The sequence below is a fragment of the Leopardus geoffroyi genome, chromosome A1, assembly GCF_018350155.1.
Source record: "Leopardus geoffroyi isolate Oge1 chromosome A1, O.geoffroyi_Oge1_pat1.0, whole genome shotgun sequence".
In the NCBI taxonomy this organism is placed as follows: domain Eukaryota; kingdom Metazoa; phylum Chordata; class Mammalia; order Carnivora; family Felidae; genus Leopardus; species Leopardus geoffroyi.
The window spans coordinates 117060765-117074377 of record NC_059326.1 but is presented as its reverse complement, the minus strand read 5'-3'; the positions used below and the strand labels follow the sequence as shown (position 1 = coordinate 117074377).

General features: G+C 42.0%; 1 protein-coding gene across 1 annotated transcript; it reads left to right on the top strand.

The window, feature by feature from the left end:
* Positions 1-3153: 3153 nt before the first annotated feature.
* Positions 3154-4684, top strand: LOC123601444 (mitochondrial ornithine transporter 1-like). The gene has a single exon (XM_045484727.1). The coding sequence runs from the start codon at positions 3295-3297 to the stop codon at positions 4198-4200; it is 906 nt and encodes a 301-aa protein (XP_045340683.1). The 5' UTR covers positions 3154-3294; the 3' UTR covers positions 4201-4684.
* The last annotated feature ends 8929 nt before the right edge of the window (positions 4685-13613 follow it).

Genomic DNA, 13613 nt, shown 5'->3' with positions numbered 1-13613 from the left:
CTGTATGCTCATATCAGGGAGCCTGCTTGGGATTCTCTCTCTCTCTCCCTCTGCCCCTACCCCCTCTCAAAATAAATAAATAAACATTAGGAAAAACAGTTTGCCCAGATAACAAGAACCCCTAAAGTCAAAAAGAGTAAGAGATGAGACAACAGTGAATGAGGAATGTTAATCTGTTTTCAGAAGTCCAAAGCAGAGGAAAGAATGATAAATTCAGAGATCAGACAAAGTTACATGCTAAATGTCTGCAAGGCAGTATACCAAAGAGAGACAAACCCAACTGACAGAACCTGCAAGAGGCTCAATATTTGCAGGCAGAAGTTTCCAAGGAAGGGGGAAAGGCATGAGGCTGGACATGGGGGATTCATTAAAGTATATCCAGAGCTATTGGATGTCCAGGATTCCTATCCCTCCCTAGAATGACTTCCTTCCCCATCCCACAGATGAAAAGTGTACTTTCTAGGTAAATTGAACCAAAGGAGGCTCAAACTCAGAGAAAGCAGGCACAGATAAAGGGTTGTACAGCATCAAACAAAATTAGGTGAAAATCTATGTACTTTACTACAGTAATGTTACCCCTCTTACTCCATTCTTGGTCTCATTAAATCCATTTCCAAGGCATACATCTCCACACACACACAGTTAAGATTCAAAGATTATTCTCTAAAGAAACCATGTGATCCAGAGAAAAGAGGTCAGATACTGACATTTGGGCCTTCTCCAAAGAAAAGGCCAGGTCACTATCTACTTCAATGAAGTCTACCTGCTGACAAGCTATCCATGCATCATTTGCTTTTCAGTGCCTCACTAGTATGTATGTATGTATGTATTCATTTATTTTTGTTTAATTAATTTATTTTTAATTTACATCCACGTTAGTTAACAGATAGTGCAACAATGATTTCAGGAGTAGATTCCTTAATGCTCCTTAACCAGTTAGCCCATTCCCCCCTTCCACAACCCCTCCACAACCCTCTGTTTGTTCTCTGTATTTAAGAGTCCCCCTGGGGCGCCTGGGTGGCTCAGTTAGCATCAACTTCGGCTCAGGTCATGACTTCCGCTCGGGTCATGATCTCATGGTTCATGAGTTCGAGCCCCTAGACGGGCTCTATGCTGTCAGCTGGGAGCCTGAAGCCTGCTTCAGATTCTGTCTCCCTCTCTCTCTGCCCTTCCCCCACTCGCACTCTCTCTCAAAAATAAAGAAAACATTAAAACAATTTCAAAGAATCCCTTATGTTTTGTCCCCTCTCTGTTTTTATATTATTTTTGCTTCCTTTCCCTTATGTTCATCTGTTTTGTATCTTAAATTTCTCATATGAATGAAATAATATGTCTTTCTATGACTAATTTCGCTTAGCATAATACCCTCTAGTTCCATCCACGTAGTTGCAAATGGACTTTTATTTTTTATTTCAATGCCTCACTTATTTTTAAAAAAATTTTATATTTATTTATTTATTTATTTATTTTTAAATTTTTTTTTTCAACGTTTATTTATTTTTGGGACAGAGAGAGACAGAGTATGAACGGGGGAGGGGCAGAGAGAGAGGGAGACACAGAATCGGAAACAGGCTCCAGGCTCTGAGCCATCAGCCCAGAGCCTGACGCGGGGCTCAAACTCACGGACCGCGAGATCGTGACCTGGCTGAAGTCGGACGCTTAACCGACTGCGCCACCCAGGCGCCCCAATATTTATTTATTTTTTGAGAGAGAAAGAGGGAGCAAGCAGGAACGGGGCAGAGAGAAGGAGACAGAGGATCTGAAGCAGGCTCTGTGCTGACAGCAGAGAGCCCCAAAAGGGGCTCAAATTGTGAGATTATGACCTGAGCAGAAGTCTGACGCTTAACAGACTGAGCCACTAGGCGCCCCAGTACCTCATTTGATTAACTGATAGCCAAAGATAATCAGACAAGGAAAGATTTCCGAAGGTAGAATCATTTCAGCGTACTTCCTGCCCCTTCCGTTTTATTTTTACCCCCAAAATAAAACACCAACTAGGCCTTGGAATGAAAACCTTAAGAGAATTAATTCTAACAATGGGATTACGAGCATCTATCCGGAAGGTAAAGGTGTGTCCTGAAAAGCGGTATCCTCAAGCTTATGTTCAAAACCGCACCTTGGGGGCGCCTGGGTGGCGCAGTCGGTTAAGCGTCCGACTTCAGCCAGGTCACGATCTCGCGGTCCGTGAGTTCGAGCCCCGCATCAGGCTCTGGGCTGATGGCTCAGAGCCTGGAGCCTGTTTCCGATTCTGTGTCTCCCTCTCTCTCTGCCCCTCCCCCGTTCATGCTCTGTCTCTCTCTGTCCCAAAAATAAATAAACGTTGAAAAAAAAAAAAAACCGCACCTTGCCTTGGAAGCCAGTCCTGTTGGCATTTGTATCCCGAACGTCCGCTGCTGTGCTCTAGAGAGCGCTGGAACCACACAGCTCTTTTCTATCAACTTTCTTAGCAACACATAAATACCTGTTTTCCAAGCCAATTGTAAAAACGCTGTATCCTACCTCCGAAAATGATGAGGACTCTGGGCCACCGGTTTCCAGGACTTCAGCCCCAGATCCTGAGCGATTTTGCCATGAAAATAGCCATTCTCCAGCCGGCACCGCGGATCGGATCTGCTCGCGTTAGGCTTCCTCTCCCACCGTCACCGGGGCGTCCCCAGTCGAGGGAAGACCAGGACCCAGAGAGGTGCGGCGGGGCCTCACCCTGCGGCAGAGCCGCCATTTCAGTTTTCTGATCAAAAGCAGCCACCGACTGCCATGTAAAAAACCCCAAGTAGTTTATCCTCTCTGTTTGAAACCTCTGTGCCTTTAGATTTGACCCTTTGACTCCAGGCTCGACCAACAGGAGCATATCCCCTTTTATTTTGCCTAGTAAGAAATGTGGGGAGTAGGTGGGAACCTAGCCGAAGGGGAAAGCACTAACATCGGCGCCTATCGTCTCTGGCCTTAAATGAAAGAATTTATAAAGTAGCTTTCAATCTCTGTGTTACAATTCATTAAAAGTGTGTACCGAGACCTCGTCCCCGGCGGGCGGGTGCGGGGAGGGCCGGGCGGATGGGGGCGGGGGTGGGGGTGGGGCGGGCGCTGTGGGCAGCAGGGCACGCTGGAGGGCCTCGCGCACGCCGGCAAGCCGGGGGTTATTTCTGTGCGCGGGAGCGCGTCCCGAGGCCTCTCCTGGGGTTAAGCGGCTTCTCCCCAGGAGGAGGGAGAGTGGAGAATGGGCGTCTGGGTGTGGGACGCCTGCCCTGAGCTCCAGAGAGTTGCTTCCCACGGAGACCAGCGGAAGAGTGGGCGAACATGAAGTCCAATCCTGCCATCCAAGCCACCATCGACCTCACAGCGGGCGCCATAGGGGGCACAGCATGTGTCCTGACTGGGCAGCCTTTCGACACAGTGAAAGTGAAGATGCAGACGTTCCCCGGCCTGTACAAGAGCTTCACCGACTGCTGCCTGAAGACGTACTCCCAAGTGGGTTTCCGCGGCTTCTACAAGGGGACTGGCCCAGCGCTGATTGCCTACGTCGCCGAGAACTCTGTCCTCTTCATGTGCTATGGCTTCTGCCAACAGCTTGTGAAGAAAGTAGTTGGATTGGACAAACAGGAGAAGCTGAGTGAACTGCAGACCGCAACTGCGGGGTCCTTCGCCTCCGTGTTTGCTGCGCTGGCCCTGTGCCCCACTGAGCTTGTGAAGTGCCGGCTACAGACCATGCACGAAATGGAAATGTCAGGGAAAATAACAAAAAGCCAGAACACAGTCTGGTCCGTCGTGAAGAGTATCCTTAGAAAGGATGGCTTCTTGGGCTTCTACCACGGACTTTCGAGCACTCTACTTCAAGAAGTACCGGGCTATTTCTTCTTCTTTGGTGGCTATGAACTGAGTCGATCATTTTTTGCCTCAGGGAGATCAAAAGACGAACTAGGCCCTGTCCCTTTGATGCTAAGTGGTGGAATTGCTGGAATTTGCCTTTGGCTTGTCATATACCCAGTGGATTGTATCAAATCCAGAATTCAGGTTCTTTCCATGTCTGGAAAACAGGCTGGATTTATGGGAACTCTTGTAAGTATTGTGGAAAATGAAGGAATAGCAGCCTTATATTCTGGAATGAAAGCTACTATGATTCGAGCATTCCCTGCCAATGGATCATTATTTTTAGCTTATGAATATAGCAGGAGGATGATGATGAGCCAGTTTGAAGCATATTGAAGTGTCTTGGTGAACTGGATCTAAGTAAATGCCTTAAAGGACTATAGTTTATCTCTGGTTTCATGGAGTACTGGACCAATGTGGAATTATTTTTTACTTCATGGGAATTTTGTTTTTGTCTTCCCTCTTCTACCCTAAACTTTATGGAAGATCTTCTATTTTACATCATATAATTTCTACCCATAATTGTATTAAAATAGAAGATGACTGCTCTTGTGTTTGGTGGGATATACAGAGTGAGCTGGTGGTCTGTGAACCTGTTCTGAATGCTAAATCTAGTTATATCACGGCTTTTGCATAAACCTGTACATGTACATGCAGTTTAGTTGGTTATCTGTTGTGAGTAAAACAGTTTGGTCCCATGTTTAATGTCATATCAGCAGAAAGAGGTAACCATGTTTCATGAAGATGATCATAAATGATAGCTTAACCCATTCTGCCTAACGTGTTCTCTATACTAGGCAATTAAAGTTTTTAAAAAGTTTTTGTGTGGTGCTTGAAACCCCAAATACCCACCTAGATTTTTAAGAGGACAACATACTTGCATACTGATGTGGCTTCCACATTGTTGAGTAGAATTTCAGAGTAAGCATCCTGCAATTTCTCTATTCTTAAAATAGTGGCATTCACTTTCAAAGTGGGATCATATTCGGCACTCTTAGTTAGGTGTAGCCTACAGCATCAGGACTTGGGGAAGTAGTGCAGCCTTCATCTGTACCAACTTTCCCTCTTTTTCCCTCCCAAAGAGCTTCCCCTCTGCTGGGCTTTAGATTGAGGGACGGATTAATGGAATGGGACTATTGAAGCACTTTGGACCATTCACTGTCCTCTCTGCCTCCAACAGTCAGAAACCCTCCCAGGGAACATAGAGCACCAAAGCCAAGGGATCCTTTGCTCATTGTTTGGCGAGCAAGTAGATGAAGTTCTCTCCTCACAGGAAAAACCAAACAGAACTTAAAACTTGCACTCCACAGTAAATAATGCTAGGGCTGACCCATCCTGAAATCCACCTCAGGATCTATAACTCCTTGTCATTCTTTTACAATGTTGGAACCTTCTAGATTTGATATTGGCCATCAGGGAAATTTATTGATGTCTGTATATGGGGTGTAACTTTATAAAGCAATGAAACATGAGAAAAGCAATTTATTAAACTATATCATATGTATGTGTAAAGCACTGATAAAAGAAAAACCCAGAAAACAAAGAAACAAAACATACTTCATCTGATCCACACAGACTTGTAGATGAGCAACTGTTCTTTGGCCATATGGTATAGGGGGTCATTCTTGTTACAACCAAAGTAAGCCTCATTATTCCTTGCTGCTCAAAGACAAGCAGAATTTCTCTCAATAAAAACTGTTTTTAAACAGCCTGGAAAGCTGAAAGCAAGCCAGCTACCTGTCTTAGTAGTCCACACCATGTGTATCTATCACCATCGGAAATTTTGTGTGGAATCTCCAGTTCCCCTTAGCTTTTTGCTATCTGTGAAGCTTCTGTAGTAACTCTAGGCATAGTCCCAGAAATAAGAGGGTCAGAGAAATGAGATGTTGACAAATGGGGATTACGGCAGACGTTTGGGGAGGGAAAACTCAGTATTGGGCTTGGTGTGCTGGAGAGCAATGGTTGGTCTTCCATTTGCTTTTTCTTTAAAAGAAAACCACTTTTCTACTTAAAAATTTTTTTTAATGTGTATTTTTTTTATTTAAAAAAATTTTTAACGTTTATTTATTTTTGAGACAGAGAGAGACAGAACATGAACAGGGGAGGGGCAGAGAGAGAGGGAGACACAGAATCTGAAACGGGCTCCAGGCTCTGAGCTGTCAGCACAGAGCCCGACGAGGGGCTTGAACTCACGGATCATGAGATCATGACCTGAACTGAAGTTGGATACTTAACCGACCGAGCCATCCTGGTGCCCCAAACCATTTTTCTACTTTACTTTTGAGTTACTTATACATTTATGTTCTTTTTTTTTATAGTGATAATGATAGGTCTTTAATAGCTGTCCTTTCAAGTCTTCAATTGTTTTTTTTTTCTTTTTTCTTTTAATTTTCTTTTTTATTTTTTAAATTTACATCCAAATTAGTTAGCATATAGTGCAACAACGATTTCAGGAGTAGATTCCTTACTGCCCCTTACCCATTTACCCCATCCCCCCTCCCACAACCCCTCCAGGAATCCTCAGTTTGTTCTCCATATTTTTGAGTCTCTTCTGTTTTGTCCCCCTCCCTGTTTTTATATTATTTTTGTTTCCCTTCCTTTAGGTTCATCTGTTTTGTCTCTTAAAGTCCTCGTATGAGTGAAGTAATATGGTTTTTGTCTTTCTCTAACTAATTTCACTTAGCATAATACCCTTCAGCTCCATCCATGTAGTTGCAAATGGAAAGATTTCATTCCTTTTGATGGCCGAGTAATACTCCATTGCATATATATACCACATCTTCTTTATCCATTCATCCATTGATGGACGTTTGGGCTCTTTTCCATACTTTGGCTATTGTTGATAGTGCTGCTATAAACATGGGGGTGTGTGTCTCCCTTCAAAACAGCACACCTGTATCCCGTGGATAAACACCTAGTAGTGCAATTGCTGGGTCGTTAGGGTAGTTCCGTTTTTAGTTTTTTGAGGAACCTCCATGCTGTTTTCCAGAGTGGCTGGAAAAGCTTGCATTCCCACATTTATGTTCTACATTTCATACTTAAATGGTCAGTAGCTACTTAGTGGAACTTCATCCAAACAGACCTGGATTAAGGAAGAAGAGAGAGCAGAACTGGCTTCCAGCAGGAAGTGAATGTCTTCAGAGTCCACAGGCCCCCTGCCCAGCACTTGTGAGCTTGTCTCACTCCTGTTGTTGGCATACCTTTCTACGTGTTGTCTATCAAAGGTTTAACAATATCTTCAAAAGAAATAGTTTTCAAAAGAAATAGGTCATGATCTTACAGTGCCTGAGTTCAAGCCCCTTGTTGGGCTCTGTGCTGACAGCGCAGAGCCTTCGTGGGATTCTCTATCTCCCTTTCTGTCCCAACCCTCAAAATAAATAAACTTATTTTTTACATTTTATTTATTTTTGATAGACAGAGAGAGAGCACAAGTGAGGGAGGGGCAGTGAGAGTCGGAGACACAGAATCCGAAGCAGGCTCCAGGCTCCCAGCTGTCAGCACAGAGCCAGACACGGGGCTCGAACTCACAAACCACGAGATCATGACCTGAACTGAAGTTGGTCGCTTAACTGACTGAGCCACCCAGGTGCCCCAAAATAAGTAAACTTAAAAAAAATAGTTTGAGGCAGCTAAGGAAGATCAAATTCTAAGTCAGGAGAATTTTTTTCCACTCAATTTGCTTAACTTATGATTTGATATTTGGGTACAATTTGTATAATTTTAGATCTGTACTCCAGACAAAGATAAGGTAACTTGAAGTAATGTGTTTAGAGAAATTTGGAGTTTTATATTATTAAATTATTTACCTAATTAAAAATATTTAATTCACATCATTTATAATGTACCATATTTACCTCTGGGTATTCAGACATTAATGTATTTGGTTTCTATCCTCAAGGATCTGATGGTTTAGATGTTTGTTTTACAGTTAGAAGAATGATATTCTAGAATAAAATTTTTAAAAAAAATTTTTTTTAGTGTTTATTTGAGAGAGAGAGAGAGAGAATGTGAGCAGGGGAGGGGCAGAGAGAGAGGGAGGCACAGAATCCAAAGCAGGCTGCAGGTTCTGAACTGCCAGCACAGAGCCCAATGCGGGGCTCGAGCCCATGAGCCATGAGATCATGACCTGAGCTAAAGTTGGATGCTTAACTGACAGAGCCACCCAGGCGCCCCTAGAATAAAATTTTATATGAAAAAGTAGAATCTAGGGGTTCCTGTGTAGCTCAGTGGGTTAAGCATCGGACTTCAGCTCAGGTCGTGACCTCGCAATTCTTGAGTTGGAGCCCTGTATCAGGCTGTCTGCTGTCAGCACAGAGCCCACTTCAAATCCTCTGTCCCCCTCTCTATCTGTCCCTCCCTTGCTCATGCTCTCTTTCTCTCTCAAAAACAAATAAACATTAAAAAAGGTAGAATCCAAATTGTATGTGTGTGTAAAATGAGTGATGGGATCTCTGAATTTCAGGAGCTGCCTCTTTCCCTTAGCTGTGTTTTGTTTTTGTATTGTTGGGTTTTTTGTATTCCTTAAATTGGTGCATGGTATTTCTTTTTCTCCATAGTTTTATTGAGATTTAATTGACAGATAACATTGTGTAAGTTAAGGTTTACAATGTGATGATTTGACATATGTATATCTTGTGAAATGATTACCACAATTAGGTTTGTTAACACATCCATCACCTCACAGTTACCATTTATTTGTGTGTGTAGTGAGACGGTTATTTATCTCTAAGATGTAAATTGTCAAATCCGTTGTTCTGATGCCTGGTCTTATTTTAAACTTCACTTTGACATAACGTAATTTAATCCTCATCTTTGAAAAATCTTTTCTGATATTTATTATACCTTTGGTATACTGTCAGAGCCAGATGGTCTGCATCTTGCAATGCTACAGTGATGTTGTAGCTAGAAATTCATTCTTTGTCTAGCTTTCATGGGATACCAAGCTGTAGCAATTGTTCAGTATATGTGATACCTCAGAAGGACCATATCTGGCAATGGAGCATCAAAGCTGATATGCTGTTTGAACAAGAAAATTGCTCAAAAAATTTTTCTTGTTCAAACAAGAAAATATCTCCAAGTTGCTGAATTTGAAAGAAAAATAGGTTCTTTTTTTTTGGCCCAGGGTTCTAAAGATGAGTGATGATACTTCTAGGAAGTAGTTGTGTACATAAAATACTCACAGGAGATTTTTGCTCAAATTCAGAAAGTACCCTCTGTCTGGAGTCTGCATTTCCAACTTGAGCACCATTGAAAGCCTGTAACTCTCTAGTCTCTCTGGTCTGTCCAGATTCATGTGGGATGGCCCAGAAGTCTTTGCTGAGAACGTTTTTAGGAAGTTAATTATTTCAGTGTTGGAACTATTATCCAAGTCTGTGGCCTGCTTCATGTGCTGCACCATCCACAGTGTTCTCAGCTCCCTCCTGATGCCAACGATTACTCTTTGTCAATGATGTTTAAGAGGTAGATTAGCATCTTCCTGTGTCCTGACCTTTTTCAGGTTGATGGTGGTCAACTGATGACTGGTTCACTGCCTCAGGCTTAATGGCTTTTTTGAAAACAGTACAAAACATTTGGTATTACTGGCTTTGAATCTGTATCTTGAGGTGAAAAACTCCACAGTAGGTAAACAGTTTTATAGAAATAGATGTCTGTTAACAATCCTGCACATTCAGGGGGTGGGAGGATTTCCCCAGAAAGGGTATTATGTCTGCCAAGGGGAAGCCAGATTGTTGTCTTTTTTTTTTTTTTAAGTTTATTTATTTATTTTGAGAGACAGCACAAGTGGGGGAGGACCAGAGGGAGAATCTCAAGCAGACTTCACACTGCCAGCATGTAGCCTGATGTGGGGCTCAAATCCACAAACTGTAAGATCATGACCTGAGCCAAAATCAAGAGTTGGGTGCTCAACCAAGTCATCCAGGCACCCCAGATGGTTGTCTTTATAATGAGTAGTTCTACTCCAGCCTAAAGTCGTTTCATTAGGTTCTCATCAGCCACCTGGACTCTTAGCAGGCCTTAACTAGGGCAACCTTCCATGTACCTTCTTTTCTGTTAAAAGACAAATGGCTCTTTGGCGCATTCAGAGGAAAGGCTTCTTTCTGCCTTTGGAGAAATGGCTTACTCTTCTCTAGGCAGCACTCTGGGTTCCCAATCTAGTTCTTGGAGATGTTGCCCACAAAAAGTCTTCCTTGTGTCCTTGACACCAGACATAAGAATATTCTCAGACTCAGGTGTCCCATTGGGTCATCAAGAAGCTGCACAGCAGAGTTAGTCTTCAGCTCTTGATGTGGAGACTACCATGGTGCTATTCCTGTCTTCTGTAATACAGGAAGGCCCCTGGGTTTCTGGGCTTTGTGTCCTTGAGGGAAGGCTTGGTTGAAGTTAAATATTTTAGCGAGAATACTTCATTGTTAATTCCATGTGCTTATGTTCTAGCACATATGCAGTATTTTTTTTTAATCTAGTTAGAACTCAAGTTCACAGAATTGGATTATAATAAACTGTCATCATTAGTCCATATATGACCTACATTATTTATCTACTTATACATCCAATATCATCTATCTATTTCTCTGTCTAGTTATAAATCTAAATAGTAATGGGAATTTATAAACATAGCACCTCCCCCAAATGCTAGGGACTTGGTAATAATCTACATCTACCCATACACATGGTCCCTCATACCTGTCCCCACCTTCACCAAACGAAGATAATCATCATCCCGAATTCTATGTACATCATTCTTTGCTCTTTTGAATATGCTTTTAGTGTATTATATATTACTCCCCTGTATATATTTTTCATTTAGTTGTTTTAAACTTTATAGTAGAGGCGCCTGGGTGGCACAGTCGGTTAAGCATCCGACTTCAGCCAGGTCACGATCTCGCGGTCCGTGAGTTCGAGCCCCGCGTCAGGCTCTGGGCTGATGGCTCAGAGCCTGGAGCCTGTTTCCGATTCTGTGTCTCCCTCTCTCTCTGCCCCTCCCCCGTTCATACTCTGTCTCTCTCTGTCCCGAAAATAAATAAACGTTGAAAAAAAAAATTAAAAAAAAAAAAAACTTTATAGTAAAGGTAAAAATACTGTATGTAATACTTTGCTACTTATTTTTCCACTTAATATTTATTCTTAAAATCCAATAATGTTGTGTTACTGTAATTCATTTATTTTGGCTACTGTAAACATTCCATTTTGTGAGTCTACCATCATTTACTCATTAGTTGGTGGGCATATGAATTGTTTCCTGATATTTTCTCTTGTGCACACAGCTAATATAAATATTCTTATACCTCTTTTTTTATTTAAAAAAAATTTTTACATTTATTTATTTTTGATAGAGAGAGACAGAGCACAAGTTGGGGAGGGGCAGAGAGAGAAGAAAACACAGAATTGGAAGCAGGCTCCAAGCTCTGAGCTGTCAGCACAGAGGCCAATGCGGGGCTCGAACCTACAAACCCCGAGATCATGACCTGAGCCAAAGTCAGACACTCATCTGACTGAGCCACCCAGGCGCCCCTCTCATATATACCTCTTGATGTAAATGTGCAAGAGTTTCTCTTGGATATATAACTGGGAATAGAAATTATGGAACTCTCAGGCATTTATTTAGGAGTAATTATGCAATTTAGTAGATAATGCCTGGCTTGTACCTTATCATATCTTTTATTTTTATTGAGGTTTAGTTGACATGTAACATGTTAGTTTCAGAGGTACAACATAATGATTCAATATTTGTATGTATTATGGAATTAAATGAAATGATCCCCACAATAAGTCTAGTTATCATCCAACCACCACACATAGTTATAATATTTTTCTTGAGATGAAAAATGCTAAGATCTGGTCTCTTAGAAACTTTTAAATGTACAATACAGTAGTATCAACTATAGTCACCATGCTGTACATTACATTCTCAGGACTTGTCCTTTTTACATCTTTAAGATGTCTATTGGTGAGTCCAAGTCCTTGATTTTAATACAAATTTATTAACCTTTTTTTCCAGGGCCAGTATCTTTTTAAACAATTTTTTTTAACATTTACTTATTATTGAGAGACAGAGAGACACAGAGTGTGAGCAGGGGAGGGGTAGACAGAGGGGGAAACACAGAATCTGAAGCAGGCTCCAGGCTCTGTCAGCACAGAGCCTGACGCAGGGTCACTGTAAGGTATGTTTACCCTGAGAAGAGGAACTGTCCACCTCCCTCTAGAAATGCCAAGTGGAACAGCCCAGATGAAGCTACTTATACACTTCACATGCAAACTGTGTGGGATTGGCTTTATGATGACGGTGATACTCGCCCACTGAATATGCCCATCACCTAGATCATTGTAAATGCTGTATTTAGGGCAGGCCCTTTCACATGGGCATCCCATATTACCTTATTGTTGCAAAACTAAAAAACAGTTTGGGATGCCTAATCGAATTTTCTGTCTCAGCTTCTCCCTAAGAGTCTTCTACATGCTAATAAAAACATTAAATTAATTAATAAGAGATTGGGGAGAGACAGGGGAGAGACCAAGTACTCTTCCCAAAAAAGGTGGAAATTTTTAAATGGTTATTAAGGAATAGATGAATAGAATGAATGTTTATAGGAACAAAATAAAGAGGAAACAAAAAGGAGGGAGCCATAGGACTTGTCCTAGCAGGGTGGAAATCTTTAGATGACTACTTAAAAATGGGGTAAATAAAATGGACACTGATTACATTAAACAAAGGTTTTAATACAGCACTACCTAAGGTTGGGCAGGCCAAAGGGACCTCCTCGTTGGCCTCCCAACATTAAAGGACCCCCAAACAAGTCTAACTCTCTTTACCCCTGTTTGGAGACATGTCAAAAGTCAGAAGGTAGAGATTACAATGAGAAACTTAACCAGAAATCCCCTGGGGACATTGGTTAGGCAGATTAATCAAGATAAAGACTGACAAAAGAGCCAGCATCCCATGACTTGGCCTCTCACAGGGGACCCAAAGCCTTTTGCACAAGAGTGGTTAAAATGGTCAGGGGGTGAAGAAGAGAAGGTTCCAGGACTCCTTGATATGGAAGTCCCACATAATGTGGTACCAAAGCCCACTGGTGAAGCCATGATTTGGGCTACAATTAGGTTGAGATTACCTAAAACCTTAATGGTTGGTCGGATTATGAAAGACAGAATGTTAAAGCAAGTATTATGTAAAGATGTTGTGTTGGGGCACCTGGGTGACTCAGTCAGCTAAGTGTCCGACTTCAGCTCAGGTCATGATTTCATGGCTTGTGAGTTTGAGCCCCACATTGGGCTCTGGGCTGACAGCTGAGAGCCTAGAGCCTGCTTCGAATTCTGTGTCTCCCTCTCTCTTCCCCTTCCCTGCTCGCTGTCTCTCTGTCTCTCTGTCTCTCTCTCTCCCTCTGTCAAAAATAAACATTAAAAAAATTAAAAAAAAGAGGTTGTGTCAACTTTACTGAATGTTTTATATGGGAATGGATATTCTATATGGCTGAGGAACTCTTCCTCTACCTAGTATAGTAAAATCAAAACCTGTGGGTAATATCCCAATAGAGGCTACAGTGAGGAACATATGAGTTGATAGAATTATGGTAAAATTTTGTAGAATTGGTATCTTTGAACAAGCTATATATGAAGAGGTTGTGTCTTTTTTACCTGATTGTACTTGGGCTACAGACATTGTATCTGACTGGGGAACATTTCTCCTACTTAGTATTATAACACAGAAGACATGTAAATCAGCTCTCTTCAAGTAAGGCTAATTGGACATC